Source organism: Marmota monax, unplaced genomic scaffold, assembly GCF_021218885.2.
Source record: "Marmota monax isolate L192 unplaced genomic scaffold, Marmota_monax_Labrador192_F-V1.1 WCK01_AAM20220418_F8-fsc00407, whole genome shotgun sequence".
NCBI lineage: Eukaryota > Metazoa > Chordata > Mammalia > Rodentia > Sciuridae > Marmota > Marmota monax.
The window spans coordinates 382798-407144 of NW_026692328.1; the positions used below are offsets into that span (position 1 = coordinate 382798).

General features: G+C 31.5%; 1 protein-coding gene across 6 annotated transcripts in view; it reads left to right on the plus strand.

Annotated features, from left to right (window-relative positions):
* Bche (butyrylcholinesterase) overlaps positions 1-24347 on the plus strand; it is a 65856-nt gene that overhangs the window by 23477 nt on the left and 18032 nt on the right. The window contains exon 3 of one of the 6 annotated variants that reach the window (XM_058578481.1): positions 13011-13122. The exons of 4 other annotated variants lie outside the window; for them this stretch is intronic. In XM_058578481.1, the coding sequence (XP_058434464.1) occupies positions 13011-13107 (97 nt within the window). In that variant the 3' untranslated portion in view covers positions 13108-13122. Of the gene's footprint in view, positions 1-2732; positions 3974-13010; positions 13123-24347 lie in introns of those variants that run through there. One more of the 6 variants, XM_046441722.2, reaches the window with a different exon arrangement.

Consider the following 24347-nt stretch of genomic DNA (forward strand, 5'->3'; position numbering starts at 1 on the left):
AATTGTGTACCATTCTGAGTAGCATGATGAAATCCCCGGTGCTATCCAACTCTGTCCCTCCATGATGTCTATCATATCATTGTCCACTGTTTCCATACTCTATATACTACCCCCTTACTAGCCCTATTGGTTGTCAGATCCACTATAACAATAGCACACTCCTTGTGTTCAAGTCTCCCTTAATTAGTAGCCTAACTCAATATCAAAATGCTGATGCTGATTTTGTCCCTTCTTCCTATCTTGTAAGCACTATATCATCTCATTTATCATGAGAGGAAGAGTGAGTAGAGCATAAAAACATTCTTTCAGAGAGAGAGAGAGAGAGAGAGAGAGAGAGAGAGAGATCATATACACATTACTTTTTATATCATTTTACCAATGCTATTTATTATTAGTTGTTATTACTCTGTAACAGTGATTTATTTGTTTATTTTTTATTTATTGTGGTGTTGGGGAGTGAAGTAAGGGCCTCATAAATTCTAGGTAAGCACTCTAATAAGAAGTTATATGCCCAGGCCTGTTGTGCCTAATTTATAAATTAAACTTTATTATAGGGATTCAATTGTAAGAAAGGAGACAACAAATAGGGTTCAGTGTTATCTTTAATTCCAGACCTCAACTGAGGGTGTTAGAATATATTCCCCAGAAAAAAAAGAGGAAAATACTGAAATATGTACTAACATGATGAAATCTGTGAAAAAATATATTAAACATAAGCAGGGTCATAGACTATGATGGGAATTAAATATCTAATATTTTGAAAAGAGTCACAAGGAGCCTATGACAAAGTTATATAGAGTGAAGAGAGATTAAATTATGTGGACATCTGGGGGGAAACTTTACTTAGTAAGGAGCAGACCTCTGAGGTATTTAAATGTTTGAGGAACAATGTTATGATGTGATTGGAATAAATATGTGAAAGAAAAGTGATACATAGTAAAGTCAGAGATGTATAGAGGGCCAAGTTATATAGGATTTCAAACTTAGGCAAATCATTGTAACCCAGTCTGAGTGAAATGTTAATCCTGGTCCATAGAGTGGCATAATTTTACTTAAACTTTAAAAGTAGTCCTCTGACTGGTAAGTGCACAGTAATGAAATGGACAGAAGAGCTATAAGGCTGTTCAACATTTTAGCTGATAAATGATGATGTATGGGATAACTGGAATGAGATGGTCGCATTCAGGATATATTTCTAAGGAAGATCTAACATGATTTTCTGGTAGACTGGATATAGAATACAAGAAAACAAATGAAGAGCAGAAAGGTTTTTGACCTGAACCACTGTAGGAGCAGAGGTGTCCCTTTATTAGATAAAGACCATTATGGGAGGATATGGTTGAGACACTGTAATTAGAAGAGCTATTTTAGACATTTTAAGATGCCTCTTTTGCAGACACATCAAACATTAAAAATCACTATTACGACAAAGAAGTCTGGAATTCCAAAGTAAAGTATGGGCTAGAGATAAAAACTTGTCCATGAAGATGACCTTTAAAGCCATGACACAGGATTGTATCACTTGAGAAAGTGGTAGAAAGAACAATTGTGTGAGCACTCCAAAGGTAGAGGACATGAGCACAGGAAGAAACCCAGCATGGAAAATCAATTGACTAAGTTAGAAGGCAAACTAGGAGAACAAGGTGTATTCTTGACATGGTTTCATATGGTTGCCATGTGATTGCTTGAGCCTCACTAAGGCAATGTGAGGGAAATGGAATCTTTAATAGGTAGAGCCTAGTAGGAAGTTGTTGTGTCACTTTCCTGCCTTCAGAAGAAATTAAAACATTTCTCTTGAAATCAAATTGTTAAATGAGAAAGACTGACTACTGAATCACTCTCTGTCTACCTGGTATATCCTCTTGGTCATACTTCAGCCATCTATGATATTCTCATCAAACCCAAATTGATGCAAGCTCCATCCCTTTGAACCTCCAGAACTATGAGCAAAATAAACTTCTTATATTGCTCAACTGGTTTCCAGTATTTTGTTATAGTATTAAAAATGGACTTAAAAATCCCTCAAGAACAAATGAAGAAAGTTTTTCAAGAAAGAAGTAATTTCTGCATCAAAAACAGAAGGATCATAATGAAAACTATATGAAAATATGTGCTTGTGAATTTAGAAATGTGATTATTGGTAGCAAAGGCCTGTGAAGTTTGGATGGCATGATAGAACCTAAAACCTTAAGGGAGATTCAAAAAAGAATAAGAGGAGAAGAATCATAAATCACAATTTTTAGTAACTCTTTCAAAGACTTTTATTCTGACTTAAGAAGGGAATTCATTCAGAAGATGTGGACACCAGCAAGTGGGAGGCTTTTGATTGTTTTTGAGAGATATTGTTTATGAGAGATATTGAAACAATTTTATGTGCTGACGGAAATTGCACAGTGCTGATTGTGAGTAATTTGGTTTAGAGCCAGCACCATAACTATCCTCCTTATCCATTTATTTATTTATTTATTTTAGAAATTAATGCTTGTAAAAAAAAATGCAAAGTATTAGGTTGTCAGTAACTTAGGCAGTCAGGACTGTGTGAAACACAAATAAGAGAAATCAGGAGATAAGAAATATAGAGCTCTGTAGAGGAACAGAACCAAAAGAGGAAATATATATATATATATATATATATATATATATATATATATATATAAATTTGAGTGTTTGAATATTTATTGATCTAGTATTTATAGATCAAATAATGGATAGTCCCACATGGTTGTTTGCAGGCTGGAGAACTGTAAGAATCATAGCTGCTCTCGTGAAGAAGACTCAACCTCAGAAGAAACAGGACCAATGAAGTTCTAAAGGGCCAATGAAGAAGCCCCTGTCTGAGACTGAAGTCCAGGAAGCTCTCAACAGAATCAGTGGTCAGAGTTGGATGCAATTTGGATTAGTGAAGAAGCTGGTGTGTGATGTCTTCTGGCAATCACAGAAGCAAAGGAAGCTCTCATTCAAGAAAAGTGGACTTTGCATTGTGTTGTTTTCCTCTTTATTTCCCACCTTTATTGCAAAAGAATCCACAGCCTATTGGACTGTGTCATCCACATTCAGGACAGTCAGCTCCTCAATTTGCTATCCCACCTACCTATCATCTCTGGAAACACCCTAAATGACACAGAAGTCTCTTAATCTTAGGCATCTCTTCAGGTTGACAATCAGATTAACTATCACAAGAAGCAAAAAACAAATAAACAGCTACCTACACATTCTGAACATCAGAAAGAGTTATCCCAGAAAGAGCTCATTGATATTTATTCCACAAAGAAAGTTGTATTGGAAACTATTGGCTTAAAATATGTGCCCTATATTCCAGAATAATTAATCTTTTATTTATGAACTTTCTTTTGAGATGGGATTTCTTATGTTGCTCAGGCTTATATCTAGCTAATGATCTCAAGTGATCCTCCTGCCTCAGCCACCCAAATTGTTGAGACTCCAGGCACATACCACTATAACCCGATATTCCTTTACTTTTTAAGATGCACGAAAAATAAATAATAGCTTTGTAAGAAGGTTTTATACAGGAGACAAGAAACTTTAGAACAGAACTGTAAGGACTCAAACTAACTGGAAGATAAGAAACTGGGGAAAGGTTTATAAATGAACTCTCTTCCCTCTCCTTGGACTATACCCAAAGGACTTAAAAACAGCATACTACAGGGACACAGCCACATCAATGTTTATAGCAGCACAATTCACAATAGCTAAACTATGGAGCCAACCTAGATGCCCTTTAGTGGATGAATGGATAAAAATCATGTGGCATATATACACAATGGAATTTTACTCAACAATAAAAGAAAAGAAAATCATGGCAGTTGCAGGTATATGGATTGCGTTGGAGAAGATAAAGCTAAGTGAAGTTAGTCAATCCAAAAAAAAATAAATGCTGCATATTTTCTCTGATATAAGGAAGCTGACTCATATTGGGATAAGGAGGGGGAGCATGGGAGGAAAAGATGAATTCTATATAGGGAAGAGGGGTGGGAGGGAAAATGAGGAGACAGGGGATTAGCAAGGATGGTGGAATGAGATGGACATCATTATCCAAAGTACATGTATGAAGACATGAATTGGGTTTCAACCTACTTTATATGCAGAGATATGAAAAATTGTGATATATATATATATATATATATAATAAGAATTATAATGCAAAAAAGAAAATACATGTATAAAGACATGAATTGGTGTGAAGATACTTTATATACAAAGATGAAAAACTGTGCTCTATATGTGAATAAGAATTGTAATGCATTCTGCTGTCATGTATTTAAAAAAATAAAATCAATTAAAAAAAAAGAAATGACCTCTCTTAGGTATGCTGGTATAAGCAGTGACAGAATATTGACCTGAGAACACAAAATATGTAATATTTTCTTTGTTTTCTTGAATATTCATCGAAGCATTATATGATATATGAAAAAATCCAATTTTTAAAATGAATGTGGTTATAATAAAAGTAACACAGCTCTGAAAGAATATACTTTTCATGTAAAATACAAAAAAATAATTTAGCTTATTGCATGGTAAAATGTACTCAGATACTAAGTAGCCTTTAGTAATTTTAAACCTATGGTCTTGTTGGTATTAATAACAATAATTAGAATTTTTGAACAGTTAACATGCTAGCTCCCTGCTCAGGAGTTCATTTTCATTATCACAGCAGCACTTTAAGAAAGTATAATCAACATCCACAGGTGGAAGGAGATAGTGAGTGTTACATTGGCTCAAAATTCCACAGCTAATTTTATAAAGCAGAGTTCCAAACTGCACTGGAGGAGCTCAGGTACATGGTTATTAAATTTTACTCTTTCCGTGTTGATTGACTTTGCATCTCTGTGACCAAAATACCTGACAAGAACAATTTAGAGGAGAAAAATAGCAGAGGAAAGCTCTGCAGTTTATGGCTGGGAAGCAGAGAGGGGGGAAGGGAAGAAATGGAAGGGGAGGAGAGGGGAGGAGAGAGGAGGAGAGGGGAGGGGGTTCTGATAAGAATATAGACCCTTTTAGGACATGTCCCAGTGATTTACTTTCTCCAAATTGGTGCCACCTCCCAGTAGTATATTTAGCTATTAATCCACTGATGTAATCAGATTCCTCATAATCACAGACCTCATAATACAATGATTACCCACCTCTCAACCTTGCTGCCCTGGGGACTGTGCTTAAAGCACATGAGATTTTGGGGGACATTCCATGGACAAATCATAATGCTCTCCTTTAGAATTTTTGTGTACTAGTAGCAAAAGGAAAGAATAAATTATTGCATACCTCTTTCCCTTAGTTTCCTTTTCTCTGAAATGGGTGATTTAATTACCTATATCTTGAGAGATGTAAATTTGAGAAACGATATATAGTTGTGTGTGTGTGTGTGTGTGTGTGTGTGTGAGAGAGAGAGAGAGAGAGAGAGAGAGAGAGAGAGAGAAGCAAAGACAGAACTGTAAGTGAAATTGCCAGATAAAATTAGAATATCAGGTTCAATGTGAAGGTCAGCCTGAAAAGGAATAATTGTTTAGTACAATGTTTCCAATAAATCTTCACAGTGCATCTTTATAATTAAATATATTTATTGAGCTGACCTAAGTTTTTTTCTTTCTTTTTCTTTTCTTTCTTTTTTTTTTCTATTTTTTTTCCATAGTGCTAGGATTGTATCCAGTGCCTTGTACACACTTACGAAGCACACAACCACTGAGCTACATTCCCAAATTTGACCTTCAAATTTATCTGAGCTGTTTTGTTTTGTTTTTGCTGGGTGTAATAATTCTAACTGCAAGTTAATGGCCTTGGGAGAAAAAAAAATCTAGCCCTAGCATGAGGGGTTTGATGAAAGCCAAGAAAGATGTCTGTGGGAAGATCAACAAAGGGTATGCAGGTTGGTAGGAAGAAAAGAAATAAGGATCAGAACATCAAAATTAGTTGTTTTGACAACCCGCTCAGGTAAGCAAGGATGGAAGTTCTCAAGGGACACACTGAATTTTAGTGTTACTGACTTTATTCCAGAACACTGCCTCAGGGCTAGGCTATGTTCAGCTTGTAGGTTCCTGGTTTCCCTTAATGGTCAATGAGTTGAGGAACATAAGAATAAACATCACAGAGGTGAAGGTTAGTAAAAGCTGTTAACATTTTATGAGAGCAGTAGAGTTTTCTTCCCCTTAGCCTGAGTCTACAAAACTCTAAATATATGTTTACATAGATCTCATTATTTGTTTGGTTTTTTTTTTTTTTATTCAGAAATGATAACCTCTGGATATGAGTGTTTTTTAACCTGTACTAAATATGCATTGAATTATTTTAGTGAAATCCAAAAATAATAAAAATGAAAAATAAATCAGAAAGTGTGTTATTTGTAGACTCTTGAAACTAACTCTGCATTACTCTTTGCATCCTTGGATTTAATTTAAATGATCTATTACTAAATTATTTCCTTATAATTACTCTGTACTTATCAAATATGAATTCTTAGAAAACAAATTATTCAGACCTGGTACTATAAGGAAACCACCTACATTTATTACAAACAAACCATTGTGAAAGTAAAAGAAACTTAACATTCTTAAAAATGTCTAAAATTCCAGTATATTCATGTTTTAATTCATCTATCTGATCTGTCAAATTTGGATTCAGATATTAGTTACATAGGCCTATAATAGACTATGTGTAAACTAAAACAGTTTTTTTTTTCCTCAGCCTTAAATTTTAGCAAAGAGCCCCATCAATTGTTTTTCTTCTCTATTTAATCACAGTCATTTTTTACTTTTCACATAGTGAAAATCATTTATGTAAAATGAATATGTAGTATTAAAGTAAGACAATTATTAACTTTTAAATATGAAATTAAATTTCATCTTTTATATCCCCTTTTCTTATGCTGTCAACATTTGTAGATATTTGATTTAAACTCATAAATTTCTTTTAATTATATTTATTTCTTTCACTTTGAACTAGGAAGGATTTTGGTATAAATAAGAGAGTTCAGATGTAGAAGGAATTACAGTACAAACAATATGCTCCCAATCAACTTTTCAATGTGACTAAATAAGAGTCTCAATGATTACTATTTGTTAAAGTAGTACTTTATAAAACATTGGTATGCCACATAAAAGCTTTCCTATATAAAATGTGCTCTATATGTGTAATATGAATTATAATGCATTCTGCTGTCATATATAACAAATTAGAATTAAAAAATTAAAAAGTTTTCATATAATGTATATAATACGTACCATATATATATATATATATATACAAATATATGCTATAGATATAATATGTAACCAGATAATATGTATATATGTAAAAATGAAAGATAAAAAAATGAGGAAAAATCGCAATTTGTCTTCATTCTTTATTTAAAATTAGAAGTTATTTATTTATTAATGGAAAAAGATATGATTGTAAATATTCATAGAATATCTGAGAATGAAAGATCAAGCAGTTAGAGAATTATGGAACTCCTATTACCTTATAAAGGGTGTCATCAACATTTCTAGTAGCTTGAAATAATAGACAACAGAGAAAAGAGTCTCAAAAAGATCTGGAAGAACTAAAGCCAATGAAAAGGGTACTGGAGCACAGTCCCTGAATGACTAGTTTGGATTTATGGACCAAGAAGTAGTATTTCAGAAAGTACCTAACACTCACATACTATTAGAGTTTGTGACCACTCACAACATTATGCTTTCTTCTGCATTTATGGTTGAACATTTTTTCACTAAACGGTAAATAACACTTTAGAAAATATAACAAATACATAAGAAGTATAAATGTTAGAAACTGGCAAAAATGTGGAAAGTTTTTAGGCAAAATATTTAATTTATTTTAATTTTCTGATATTCTGAATGAGTTGAGTTCTAAATCCAAACAAGAGATGATTTTAAAATAAAATATTTTAGTCCATGCAGTCAAAAATATCAATCTAAAACCCCCGTAAGACTTGGATTGTACATTTACTTGAAAGTACAATATAATTTTTGTATGGTTTCCTTATGCCTAACACATGAAATAAATAGATTGTTATACAAAATGAGATAATTTCTTAAACTTTAACACAGAATTTTAATAGTATTAAATATTTTTTATCTTTTCTGTCTTATAAGAGTGGAACATGAAATTTCAGAAAAAAATTATTTGAATCCCAGTTTGTATCCAATTATGGATTCATTTCTAAGAAATCATTGTGTAAGAATATTATAGTATTTATTTGTTTTTCAACACTTTTCAACTATTGATAAAATTGTATATCTCATACTTGATACCAAAATGTTGAGACTGGAAAAAAGACACCAAACAAATTCTATTAACAAATTTATATTTGTTCTTAATAGAATTGAGGTAGTTCTTGATTCTTTAAAGTCAGTATTCACAGTATTTAGGGTCCAGCTTGCAAATATTCTGAAAATTTGGAATGATCTACAGTAAAATAAATCTCTAGAAGTTTAATGATGAGAAAAACAGAAAGGAAAGAAAGGGGAAAATGAGGCAATATAAATTTACTGACGTTTTAACATTGGATAATATAACTCATTCAAATTTGAGAAGGAATTCCTAAGAAAATATCTGTTAGGTGAAGAGAATCAGTTAAATTGAGCAAGTTCAAATTGCTAGACACAGCTTGAAAGAGGCTTCTGATCTAACTATTTCCCTAAGAGCACTGAGGCACGTTGATATACTCAATTCTAATACTTTTACAATTTTTAACCACTATTGTGTTTAGCATTTATTCAATTTTTCTTGGCGAGGTTGGAACTCCACTCAATAGAATGTTAAAACAATGGTTATTCATGTAACTTACCACCTTGCAGTGTAAATATCAAGTTAAATTATCATATTGACTTCACTTTATCCCAAATACATTTAATATTTTAAAGCTGAAAACCAACATCCCAAAGTAGAATTTTCAAATGCAAACGAAGCTAATATTCTTTTTGTCAAATGAGCTTTGTGTTCCTTTGCAGATGTGGGTAGTTCCCTTACTCCTATGACATTGCTAGCATCTATTGACACACACCCTCCCATGTGTTTAAATTTTTAATTATTTTATTATTTTTCTCCTGTCCCACTTTCTGGTAGTTTATATACACACTTATACTCCTCTATTAGATATAAATATTAATATATATAAATTAATGAATATATATGTATGCATGTTTTTACTTGTACCTCCGATTTGCATACTTTAGAATTAAATGGAAGTTTAATTTGAAGAAGCCTTTCAACTTTCACCTGTATGTGCAGAATCACTTCCAGTTTTGTCCCTTCTGTTGGGTTATGATTGCTTATTAATTATAAGGTCTAAATACCTTAATTTCAGACTTACTTGCAATTTACATTTTCACTTTTGAGAAACACTGTTCAATTCTTGGGCTGTTATAGTCTAAAATTTAAATTGATTCTATTTTCATAGCTAAATTTAAAAATAAAAGATTTATTGTATTTCAAATCCCAAATAGTACTTGCAGTTTCATTTTTGTCATCATTTTTTTTAATTGGTACTGATGGTTGAACCCAGATGCACTTAACTAGTAAGCCATATCCTCAGCCCTTTTTATTTTTTATTTTGAGACAAGGTCTTGCTAAGTTGCTTAGGGTCTCACTAAATTGCTGAGGCTGGCTTTGAAATTGCAATCCTCCTGCTTCAGCTTCCCTAGTCCCTGGGATTATAGGCATGCACCACCATACCTGGCTCATACCACATTTTCTTGATCCATTCATATATTGATGAGCATCTGGGATAAATCTATAATTTGACTATTGTGAATTGTGCTGATTTAAACACTTAGGTGGCTGTGTCACTATAGTATACTGATTTTACTTTTTTTGGATTAATACCATGATTCTATACCTAGAAGACCCTAAAAGTTCCACCAGAAAACTTCTATAACAGGTAAATGAATTCAGCAATGTAGCAGGATATAAAATCAACACCCATAAATCAGATGCATTTCTGTATATCAGTGACAAATCCTCAGGAAGGGAAACAAGGAAAACTACCCCATTTACAATAGCCTCAAAAAAAAAACAAAAAAAACAAAACCTTGGGAAACAACTTAATGAAAGAAGTGAAAGCTCTATATAATGAAAATTACAGAACCCTAAAGAAAATCAAAGAAGACCTTAGAAGATGGAAAGAACTACCTTGCTCTTGGATAGACAGAATTAATATTATCAAAATGACCATACTACCAAAAGCACTATACAGATTTAATGAAATTCTGATCAAAATCCCAATGGCATTCCTCATAGAAATAGAAAAAGCAATCCTGAAATTCATCTGGATAAATAAGAGACCCAGAATAGCTGAAGCAATCCTTAGCAGGAAGAGTGAAGCAGGTAACATCACTATACCAGACCTTAAACTATATTACAGAGCAATTGTAACAAAAGCAGCATGGTATTGGCACCAAAACAGTTCGGTTTAGACTAATGGTACAGAATAGAGGACACAAAGAATAACCCACTAAATTACAATTATCCTTTATTAGACAAAGGCACCAAAAACATGCATTGGAGAAAAGATAGCCTCTTCAACTAATGGTGCTGGGAAAACTGAAAATCTATATGCAACAAAATAAAATTAAACTACTATCTCATCATCGCTTTTAATAAATTTTATTCATTTTCATATAAATAAAATTCCAATGAGAACATGTCATTCAACATGTTTTAGTCAAAGTTTTAATGTATTAATCTTCAGCTAAAATCTTCTGTTCTTTCAAGTTTCTCTTCCATCTAATCTGCTGTTCTTACTCAGTGTACCCTTGGAGGTGAAAGCATCATACAAGTTCTTCATTTACAGGTAGACTAAAAAAAGTTACACTTATTTATTCATTTCAAATACTGGTAAAAAAAATTGAGTCTAACAACATAGCATTTATTCAGGTGGGGAACTTGATTCTATAGATGGCCACCAAAGCAAAGCTAATGAGCAAGTTACTCCCTTACTCCTGGTGATAATCTAACTAGTACTATTTGCTTTTCTAATTTCCCTGTTCCCTGCATTGTCCACTATGCTTTTAGTAGATGATCTGAATGACTCAATATCTTAGCCTAATTTCAGATGGAAGGCTGGCAACAATATAACACTCCAATAACAAGGGGCAAAATTATAAAGTAATAAAGCTATACAAAGTATTCACTGAATATAAAAGATAGCTATCAGTTCATAAATGAATGAAATGCTCATTCTGAGAATTTGCTTTCTTGTTGAATACACACACACACACACACACACATATAATCCGTTGAAATATTTTGAGTGAGTACAGTCTTTGCAGTAGAGACAATATAGATAACTTTCATAGATGTTTTCTCTGCCTTGGAGTCTGCTGCTGGAGAATCACATTATGAACATAAATATAATTTAGCACACACTAATTACAACTATACATAACACAACTAACTCAGTGGTCAGTTATATATTTTTAAGCATTCATGAGCAAAAATGCATCCTACTTGAAACTTGCTTTTTTTGTCTTTAAAATAAACTTCAACTTCTTAGACCAATTTAGAAATAGAGAAAGTGTTTAATTGCAATTTAAATACCATGGTATCACAATGAGCATGGTAAGTATGAATGATATTTTTTAAATGATAACCTATTGTTATAGTCATAAAAATAAAAAAATCTTAAGATTATGTAAATTCTTGTGATTGCTGTAAAATACCAAAAAAATTGGGGCATTTTCAATTAAATCATAACAAAATAATTTAGTTTGATAATACCTTATTTTAAAGTTTGACAGTTAAAAACTAAAAACAATAGTGTTCTGGAAATACTTCTCCTCAGCTTCTTAAATGGCTACAAGTTCTATTATCATAAAAACCATGACATTTCTCTTAAGAAACGTGGCTACGTTATCATATCATGCACTTTTCTTTAGAAACTACTATTATGAAAAAGCATGTTACTTTTGTATTACAAAAGTACATAGTCATATGGGTGAGGGGAATATATCTAACAAACATCCGCCTTAGCTTGTTTTGATAGACTTTTGCTAAGTGGAACAGTTTTGCAGATGATATTATTCAGACACACAAAATGGAAAATAATTTATTTTAGAGTATCTTAGGTGTAAAAACATCAATAAAATCTATTTATTTATCCAAAAATGAGACAATAAAATTTATCTTGTATTTAAGTTTTATTTGGGATGCCATGAAATAAACCCAGGAACACTCAAATTTGGAATAGTGTGATGTCATGACATAAAATCAAGAAACTTATTAGTTTTTAGGATTAAAATTGGGTTTGTCTATCATTTTTGTGTAAATTACAATATTTTTGTTATATTGGCTTAATATTATCCTTCCAATCCTCCAAAAAGTGCAAAAAAATCAAGGCTAAACATTTTTAAAATATAGAATTATGAAAGTTCATAAAAATTCTTTCATGAAATGAATGCCAAAAATATTTAGAGCACTCATTAAAATAAATCATAACCATTTCTAATAAATATTAAAATTATATGTATTATTTGCTTTTTAAATATATAAAATAGTCTTTGTATTTTTAAATATTTACACAATATAACATATAAAATCAAAAGGAACAAATAACTGTAAATATATCACCATATATTAGTGATAACTTTTTATTATCTCACACATAATTTTTTTAGAACTTTTTAATTATATGTTCCTTTTGAAATTAATTCAGAAATAAGATTTTATTCTGTACTTTAGGTCTCTATTTTGGTGATATGAAAGGCATTTTAGTAGTATGTATGTTGCAGTCTAAATGCTATTCAAATATTAATCTTTTGAGTTATAAAAGAAAGTTACTACAGTATATTCATAGTTATTAAGATCAAATATTTAATATTTCATGAAAGAAGACTAGATTTATATTAATTTAAATCAAAGATATTTTCTGAGGACAATATTATTACATATTGAATTAGATAGCATTCGTTCCTAAACATTTAAAGGTAATATACAACTTTTCTTGTTGTATATGTAATTCTTACCCAAAGTTGAGGCATATATTTCTTTTTTACTTGTAGATGGACACAATACATTTATTTTATTTATTTACTTTTATGTGATGCTGAGGATCAAACCCAGTGCCTCACACATGCCAGGCCAGTACTTTACTACTGAGCCACAGCCCCAACCCCTTGAGGTATGTATTTGATGAGTTAAAAGAAATTTTGAAATCTGTTTCTCATAGTCATATATGAATTCATAAATGGCATCTGTCATATATACCACTCCTTTTTCAATAGTTTCAGCTGAAATATTTACCATTTTTTAAAGTGGGCAAGATTATATTAGGTTATTAGTTTTACTTAAAGAAATTCAACTCAACAAAATATGAAGCATTTAACGTTCACTATGAGTTATATTAAAAAATTAATAATTTTATTATTTGATCTCAATTATTTTTAAATGAATATTTCATTATACTTACTGAACTGATGATAACTGTTTTTAAAACAGCTATAAGTGTTTTAAATGTATTAAAATATTATTGTGTTCCAGAGAGAGAAAACTTTAGCTATATTTCTTATGGAAATTTATTGGACACTAGAATTTGGGAAAATATTACTTTTATTTTAAAAAGAAAATGTCTTCTAGTGAAAGATTTCATAAAAATTGCATCTTGTACAATACACAAAAGTTAGACAAACATTGTAGTTCAAATATAATTTACTCAATATTCAGGGTGTTTCTTTTTAACTTATGAAAAATGGCAAATGTTGGAAATTTCTAATTAATGTGAGGAACACATTTAAACATTTTCATTTGGTTCTGTAAACTTTTAGCTTAATTAAGAAAGAAATGAAAATTATTAAGTATGTAAATGTTATTCTTCACCAAAGAAATAAAACAAAGGAATAATCTCTGAAACAAAATCTGTATAGTTATTATTTATTTATTTATTTTTAATAATTGGTGTAGGAGGAAATTCATTCAGCAATTTTTTTAATATTTACTTTTTAGTTGTAATTGGACACAATATCTTTATTTCACTTTTTTATTTTTATGTGGTGCTGAGGATCGAACCTAGGGTCCCGCACTTGCAAGGCAAGTGCTCTACTGCTGAGTGACAACCCCAGCCCCATGTATAGCTATTTAAAGGAGAGGTTTTAAGGTTTAGAAATTAACTCAGCAATGGCATGCTTGCCTACCATGTGTGATTCCCTGGGTTCCATCCCTAGACTGCAAAAAAAGACATTTTGATTCTATTTATTTAACATAAACTCACAAAGAGAGACCAACATTATTTATAATTGTATAAAATCAAATGTTCTGCCATGTTATTTTTTTCTCTCTAAACTAACACTGAGTTGTACACAATCAATACTGCCACAAAAATACCCAATCTGATAATTAAAATAATAAGAACAGTATTTCATCTATTTTGTCCATTATTCAAGCAGATTAAAATAAACTACATAATTATGATCATAAAGATATAATTATACCATTATGTCTGCATCTGGTTCTAGTCCCTTTTTGTTTTATTCAACATTATGAACTTAAATGATGATTTAAAAAATTGAGTTTTATATTAAATTTACCTCATATCTGTATAGTATATTAAAAACTTCATTAATTTAACCAATGTTCATAGATTACCACCCATAATAAGCCAGGTACTGGGCTAAATGTTGTTGCAGTCAGCATAAATATATTGCAGAATGAAGGAAAGCCCTATATCACAGAGCCTACCATTTACTGCTGAAGGTAGCAGCAAATAAATAACTTGCCACTACAATGAGGATCATATCATGGTTAATAACAGACTGGGGAACACAAGCTTGCACAACCTCAATTCAGTCCTAGAATCATAAAAAAAAAAAAAAAAAAAAACTTTTCTCAGGCAGATAAAAATTTCTTTGGGAAGATTAAAAGTATATTCAAAGACCTAGAGGTGTTAAAACAAGCAAGAAAAATAATAAGGCTTGTGTGGGGAGACATGAATCTAGAGAGCTGTGAAAACATCAAGTTACAAATTTATAAACCATGCTAGTTTGGGATTACATGCCAATGATGCCTGGTGAAACCCTTATTATTATTAATTTCAAGGGAGCATGCTATCATATTTTGCTTTTACAAAGATAATTCTGTATAAAGAGAAAATGCCCTATAAGGGAGCAAGAAAGGTGAGAGGAAGAACCATATGGAAACAGGTCAAATGGCCCAGGAAAGCAATAATAATGGTCTATATTAGGGGATAATGTTCAGAACTTAATAAAGAAAAATAGACAAAGGATGTATTTGAGCAGATTAGCAGATAACCCATGGGCTTTGGTGATTGCTTGGATGGATATGGACAGTGTAAAAAAGAAGGACAATGAATGTTAACAGTTTTTTTGTTGTTGTTTTTTTTTTTGCCTCAGTAAGAATTAGGGCCTTTACTGAGTTTAGAGTACATGGAGGACTGAAAGTCACCATAAGTGAAATTAGAATATGTGTGATTTCTGAAGGCAATGAAAGTAAGTTTCTCAAAAAGAAATAGAATAACTTGGCAAAGCAAGGACTGAAAGTATGACCTTTATGAGTAATGATTGAGGTCATTGCTGTCATCCACCCTGCTATATCTCAAATCTTACAGCACTATGGCAGAAGAAATCTCTCTCCATCTGTCTACACACATATGAGTGCACAAACATCATGTGCCATATGCAAACTATGTAATAAAACAGATTATGCCATTAAGATATATTAAAAGATTATTTTGGAAATGCATTTGTGTTCCTTTAATAACATAAACTGAAATCTGCATTAATCAAATTTCCACATTTTCCAAACTTCCAAAACATGAGTGCTTCTGATACTCCCAGCCTTGGGGGGGTTGAAAAAAATCTTTTCAGTTTGAACTTCTAAACATTTCCTAACTGCTTGGCTTTAAGTAATGTCTGGCTAATCCTAAAGGTTCCATTTAACTATCAACCTTCACAAGTGCCAGCTGTTTTTATTCTACTTCTCATATACCACTGAGTCATATATGTCGCCTGAGTGCTGTTTAGCATTTCCAAAGCATTACTCCTTCCTTCTCAAAAGAAACTCTGTTGGAGCAGATTCTATCAGATGATACCCATCATACCCCTTTCTTCCTGCTGTCCTCTGCTTAAATCCTGCTGAATCCTTTTCATTCATTGATGATTTTTAGTATCCTGCTTACTTTCCTTCTCTCTGCTATAAATCCTGTAACATTTAATATCATTTCAGTGTTCATGCCAAAATTTTGTTCAATGCTTTAGCCTCTTTCAATATTTCTCACCAGTGAAAATCACAACCTTACTTAAATCTAAATATGTGTTTACTACCAGACAGCTTAATTTACATGGAAACATACACAACACACACAATGTGCTAATAAATTCAAGACCTTAAATTTAAGAGTGTTTAATGTGCCAAGTATTATAGGTTCTTAGCTAGTTCATTCTTCACATCTTTTCTAAAGAATATCTTTTCTGTTCTTACAGCTCAGAAATTTCTTCTTCCATCACACTTTCGTTTATAAACTTGCTTCCTACACTGAAACAACGATACAAACAACAAAAAAATTTAGGATCAATGAGTCTACCACATCAACAAAGTTATCAAATCCATATACAACCCCCTCTCTACCCACCTCTTGTAATGTCTGTGCTATCCTTGTTACCCATTTTCATCCTGGAGAGTCCATGAATTCACAACAGTAAGCTCTTTGCTGAAATTATTTTTCTTTTCTTCTTCATTTTGAAATCTCTTTTTAAATGTTTTTAAATCTCTACTGATTCATTCTTGTATGTTTGCTAATGAAAATTATATTTCTTATTCATTCTGAAAAAGAATAGTTTCACATTGTTCTATAGCTGTTTTCCTAGTTTTTAAAATTTTACTTGAGAGGAAAAATTGCTAAATAAAATACCTCTTTCAGTTATCTACTTTTCTCCTCTGATTCTATGTTTTAACTATTTTATTATCCCAATCACCTCCTATAAACTACTTCCATGATGCCAATCAAAAGATCATGTCTCAAGCATCTCTGTTAACCTATATTGGTGTTTGATATCTCTACTTTTCTCCTCCTTGAAACCTCTTTTTCAAATGAGTCATGGAAAACCTGAACTCACCAGCTTTACTCTAACTTTTCTAGCCTTGCTCTTTAGTTTGTTTTTTTTTGCTGTTTTTTTCTTTTCACATCACTGAATATTGCAATGCCCATGTTCATTGCTCAGACATCACTTTTATGTATTTCTTTCATAGGAAATATAATGCAGTAACACTGCTTTAACTACCATCTAACTACTGATGCCTTCCAAAGTTATATACAGATACAATTTCTCCATGAAGCCCTGGGCCTTACGTACATATTCGCTTACATATTTAATGAATATATCAATTTTTATATATCTGTGATTTAAGTTTAATATTCTCCTTACAGGCTTTCCTATCTCAGATAAAAACAATCCCATACTCAGGGCTGGGGTTGTGGCTTAACAGTAGAGCACTCGCCTTGTACGTTCAGGACCCTGGGTTTGATCCTCAGCACCACATAAAAATAAATAAGTAAAATGAGGGTATTGTGTCCAACTAAAAAATAAATATTAAAAAAAATTTCACTCTTCCACTTGTTATGCGGAAAGATTCAGGATTAACATTGCTGCTTCTATTTTTATCATTCTCCACAGCCAGTTTATCAATAAATTCTGTCACTTTGACCTTTCAAAAATAACCAAGCCATAATTCTCTTCAAGAAAATATATCTTGCTTATAATCATTATGTGCATTACATATTTTTAATGATAACCTGGGCATTAGGTAACATAAAAATATTAATATTAAATATATTAGATGTGACAATGTTGTAGCTAAGTAGAAGCATATTCTCTGTTCTTGGAAGTGCATGCTGATTGCTTACTATTACAATGTTTTGATTTTGTACTGCAGAATAAAACAAATAAATGCAAAGAGTTAAAAGCTTCCTACAGATTCTCACACATGTAACATTTCCCTCTTCTACTGCTTTTGGTCCCCTTAGCTTTTATTATTTGTCTGATTGATCTTCTTTGTCATCAAGTCTGTTTTTCTCCAAAATATCAGCTCCAGAAAGATATATTTTGTTTGTTGCTTTTATCCAAATTTTATTCTCAGTACCTAAACATTATGTGGTATATAATCAGTATTCAAAAATAATTGTTGAATAAATGTGTAAAAAAAAAAAAAACATTGAAAATATCCTTCTCCTCTTTCCTACCTCTAAATCTCCCCCAGAGCTTCATTCTTAGATCTCTTTTTCTATATTTGTTCCTAAGTCAGCTCATCTATTGCCATGGCATTAAATATCATATGTACACTTGTGAATTCTGTTTGTAGCTCCATAAACGACTCTTTGATTTAGTTATCAAAAAGCCAAATTCTTTGCAATTTTTTAATCCTTTCTCCACCTCACACCAGCAAGTTCAATCAGTGCAGCCTCAAAACACATATGAAAAAAATTTAGATCGCACCATCTTCATGTGCAAGGGTAATCTAAGCCACCAAGGAGTCTTTTCTGTTTTGCTGCAATAGCCATTCTCCCTGGTCCCTCTCTTCCTCTCTCTAGTTCATTCCCCTCATTGTCGTTAGAGTGATGTTTTCAAAATATAAACCTTATCTTACCTCTGCCTACATAACATCTATTTTGATATACAATAAAATTCAATTTTTTAAATTATTTTCTACAGGGCCTATAAGACATATTCTTTGTCAACCTCTGTTGAGATTCTCTCCATGTTTGAGTACATTTCTGCCCACTTGGCTTTTTGATATCACTTGTTAAAAATTAAGGAATAAATGGCTCTAAAAGGTGAATGAAGTTAAGGTGAATAACATGAAGTTAAGGTGAATAACTTCATGTAGGAGCAATTACTTTTAAGTAGCAGTCTCTAGATGCAAAGCCTGTGATTTTAAACCATGTATCATGTAGTTCCCCACTTTAGGGTTTAATACGGTAACAAGAACAAGTCAGGAACCTTAGCTAAACTGAAAGAGATAGGTAGTGTGCTTTTGAGAGGACTGTGTGGTGTTGAGGATTAAAACAGCTTCTTCCTTCTACTACTCCTTTGTTCTCATTCTTATTTACCTTCCCATTGAGAATCACTGAGAGAACAAAGAGAATTTAAGAGTTTATTTGAAGAGAGAATAGTTCATGAATTGGGCAACAATCAGAACTAGAAGGAGGTCCAGTAAGATCAAAAAGCATTGCAAACACCAAGTTTTTATAAGCTAAACATGGAAACAAATCAGAGAAAACACTTGATTCTCTATAGCTAGATATCTGTCTTATTAAAACATGATATGATGAAGCATTTGTCTTATTTGAGCATAGTCTGATCAGTTGGTTACCTGTGCTTCTCTGAAGCATAGCTGTGTGTGTGTGTGTATATATATATATATATATTTCATGTTTGATGTTTTTACATGCTAAATAAAGTAGATCATGTTTTGTTCCCTAGCAATACAAAGTACAGACATAACCTCAGGCTAATGTCCCTCTGTTCATTTAATTTAACAATAGTATAAGAAGCTGACACTTACCTAAAATATATTTTCAACTATACACTTAAAAGAGAAAGTTACAGTATAAGGTAAAATAATGGTAGTAGTAAAAAATGATCCAGTATAAAAATAAATAAATATTTTAATTAAAATCTACCTTGCGGAGAACACTTTCATCACTGTACAAGCCATTTGAATAATAATATGAGTTACTGGTAGATACATGTGAAGGAAGGTACTTCCTAAAATATTATTGGGATGATGATGTTTTTAAATTATAAACATTCTTAGCAGATGCAATAATTGCATTTTTATTACTTTTGAACACTAAAAATATTTCAATAATTCATGTTAGAAGCTGAAAATCTAAACATACACTGGAGTAGGATTTTTTATTTTTATTTCTCAAATCCACAGGAAAAAAAATTTTTTTTCAAATTGAACTTCCAGAATATTATAATGCAATATTAGAGGGAGACACACTTGATTTTGGAGTTCATGTTTACCACAGAGTTGTCAAGCTAATTAATCCCTCTGTGTGTCTATTTTCCTAATAAAAAGCCATCTGACAAGTTTATTGCAAAAATTTGTCCAGTGGGTAATATATATACCCACTATGGATACATAACATTATGTATATAGTACGGGGAAGTCTGCAAGCAACCTCTGGATTGGCTCTGGTGGTCAAAGGAACGTTTTTACTGTCATCATTATTGCCATTGTCTCTCCTTCTATCCATTCATCCATTTATTGAGTTTATTATTAAGATCCAGAACAAGTTTTAAACATTTTACATAAAAATTATACATATTCTTTATAATCCGTCTGTATGATCATTAATATCTCTATTTTGTAAATAAAATCACTGATTAGAGAATTAAGTAAATTTCCCAAAGCTGACATAACTAAAAAATGTTCTACCTTTTTATTAGTTTTATAATTGCTTTTAAACTATGGAGTCCAAAATAACAGTTCAGAACTCTTTATATTACTAATAAACTTAAAAACTTAAGGTAAATATTTTCTGATAGGAATATTTATTATTTTCTTTACAAGGCTTCCAACCTCAATGCTGTACATGAACTCTTATTCCATCCCTTAGATTGAAGATATTTTATGATTTTCAATTTCAAAAAGTCTTTATATTTACTAATTTTTATGTATTGTTTCATTATTTATGCCATGTTAATGTACAATTTATTTGATTCTTACCTGTTCATATAAAATGTTAATACCTGATCATAACAATATTTCTATAGAGCTAAACATAAAACATCCTTTTGCTTCTTAATCATTTCCTCATATAAGATTTTACATAATATTCATGAGACAATTTCCAAGGTACATTTCCTTTAGATTTGTAATTGTTTTAATTATAAAAATAAATAAATAATTGCCTTTGCAGTTCTTAGTATGACTCATCTGCTTTAGACATAAGAAATAAAATTCCCTGAGGGCTTTAGCTGTAATTAGCAAGTCATTCAGAAATCACATTCATCACTGTCAGTAAAAAAGAGTCTGGGAGGAATTGCCTGAGCTGAATTTAGCATCAGTGAATACTGCAAAGTCCAGGCTGTTCATCCTTCTCATGTTTCGGTTTTCAAGTAAAAGCCACATGACTGTAGCCAAGAAGTGAAGGAAGGAAGCTTTGCTTCCAATACCCTTCCTTAGTTGAGCTCATAGCTCGTATGACTCAGAAACCAGTTCCAAATTACTGTATGATCTTTCAAGTTAGTTACTTGGTTATCCTGCTTTCTTTGCTGCCCATATTTATAATATATATTAACTTGTGTGTTTATTCTCTATCTCCACTGATTCAATAGGTAAATCTCTAGTGTCAGATACTCTGTTTTGTCCACTATTATATTCATTACCTACAGACAAGTTCCTGGTACAGTGTAGACAATAGTATCCAATAAATAAAAAGAGCTTTCTTAAAAAAAAAAAAAAAAAAAAAAAAAACCTCAGCATTTTATTTTGGATTATTAAAAAAAAAAAAGCAACAATTTCTGACAAGCATATGATACAATGCCAGGTAAGAGTAACCTCATTTTCTCACACATCAAAAGAAACAGCAGAAGGAAATTAACAAAATTCTACTACATATATACCCAGTGAATTCCACCTTTATGTATATCTGTAAACCACCAATTTTAAAAAATCTAGTAATTATTTTAAGTCTTTAATATAGATCTATTTTTCCAACTACATTTAGTAATGAATTCATTTTTCAGGGATTGGAATCTCCTTGTCTAACAAGTGGCACACATCCCATTGTAGAAAGTAAACTGAAGTTAGACTAGTTTTATACTACTATTGTAGAGAAAACAAAAGCTAAGTGGGAGATTAGGCTGTATTACTTCAAGGAAGCCACTACTTTTTAATTCAAAAGGCATAATATTTATTTTTGACCAAAAAGTAAAGTTATTTAAGTAGTAGACATACTATGAAACAGTTAACTGAAATGACTTGAAAATAAAAAAATCTTTTATCTTAACATAGTTTTAGATTACCTGGTGACAAGATAGGATTTTTTTTTTTTGTACTGTGGATTGAACTCAGGGATACTCAACCACTGAGCCACATTTCCAGCCCTATTTTGTATTTTTATTAGAGACAGGGTCTCACTGAGTTTCTTAGCACCTCGCTTTTTGCTGAGGCTGGCTTTGAACTTGCGATCCTCATGCCTCAGCCTCCCCAGCCACTGGGTTTACAGGCGTATGCCAAGGCACCCAGCTAAGATTAGGATTCTTTAGTCATAAAAAACTGAATGCTAAAATGGGACACCATAAAAGTTTAAATTATGGAAAATGTAGATAATTTTTAGTTGGCTAATTATTTGTCAATTAATTAATATGAGAATTATTGGAAAAAAATGAGATTTTATATTTTATATTATTAATATTGATTTAATGTTATTTTCATCAAAGGTTTTCACCAGTTAGTAAAGTATCTTAAATTAATCATTAAAAGAAAATAAGGCTATTTCATAAGCAGCACCATCTTAAGGATTAGAAATTCTATTTGCTTAGATGCTCATCTTTAAACTATGAAGGACTTGGCTTCCATTCTGTTCACAGATGTATGGCATTGAAACTTCAAGCACTTTCTATGCTGAAAGTTTCCTCCCCCAAAATAGTGCCATTGCTATCTGTGCACCTTAACATAGCACATTTGATTGTGTCACATTTCTTTTCCTAGAAACAATGTCTTATATGGAGATATACGGACAAAATCAAATATGCATAATGTATTTAAAATTTTAGTTTGCACTATATTCATTATGTTACCTAAAAGTTTTCTTTGCACATTAGATATTGTGCATATTTACACATAAAGTAACACTGGGTTTAACATTTTAATGTTTTCCCTAAATTCCTTCACAATGTACCACTTGTATCAGAAGATTAGGTTTAAGAAAGTTCAGATTGAAAATTTGACTGAAATAGTAATATCTTTTCCAAAAGCATGAAGAAATGTAGGGTAATAATATTCTCATGAGTCCAAGGTGAGATTTGTGCCACTTGGAAGATACAACACTAAATAGTGAACAAATTTTGGAAAGTGGGTTGAATTTTTATAAAGAACAAAAAAAAAAGCAAAAAGAAATATGATATTTCAACTTGAAAGCTTAAAATGTTTCATTTATCAAATTGTACCCAACATTCTCTGAGATATTATGGGTATGCCTTCTGAATATGTAATAAAGAAATAAGAAGATGAAATAGTCACCTACAGCCATGACTATTATAGTAAACATTTTAATATTTCAGGTTCTGTCATTGAAAATTGAATGCTTTCATATCTTGCTTTTGAAAACTGCATAAAACTACATTTCATTAGAAAACAGCAATATAAAAATTCTAATGTTCATTTGAGGCATTTAGGTGAACCATGAAACATCAGATTTATCCTTTTGTAACTGTGGACTTTGGGATCATGGAATATAACCTTCTGAGTTTGAAGTCTTAGCCATTACAGTTGTGTGAACTGGGAAAAGTTTCTTTATGTACCTCAGCTTCCTTTTCTATGAAATCTGAATAATAATGTTACCTCCTTCAAAGAACAGTTGTGAGGATTGAGTTATTGTATAAAAAATGCATACAGCAATGTCTAAAAGATAATAAAAAAGAGTTTCAAAATAGGTTTGCTGAAGTATATCATTCTTATTTATTTACACACCTCTGAAATAGGTCTCACATAATGTCAAAATATCTTACCATGCACACTAGTATTTTTTATGAGAAGAAAAAAAACAACTTGGTTGTTTCATTTAGACAGGCAGAATATAATTTATTATTTCATGCAGTATCATTCTGAACACTTTAAAGTTTCATTCAAAAACAATCGGTCAATGGCTTTCACAATGAAACAAGTGCTAAGGTAGGTAAAATCTTTATGAAACTGATTTTTCTTGGAGCATTGACCATCCTAAGCTGTGGGAGTGAACAAAACAGACATTATCTGTTCCCATGGACCTTTACAATCTAATGGAGATGATTACTGAAATATGAGTACCACCCATGAATCATGATATAATGAATATAACTGTGAATTCAAGAATTATTTGATATGCTTAAAATACACATTAAAAACATAATAATCAAGGCTTTGCCCTAATAATAATTTTCAGGAGCATCTTTAATCCCAAGTCCTTCTAATGTTCAAGTATTTCTTTAAAATCAATCTATTTTAAGATTTGTAAATGCTACTCCAGAACTAAGGACTTTTTCTTGGCATTTTCTCAGCCCATTCCTGAAACTGTGGGCTTGCTGCCATCAACTGTATGGCACAGACTAGAGCAAACAGACATGAACTGAGCAAAACTGATAGAACTTGGAAGGCCAAAAAAAAAAAGTCAATTT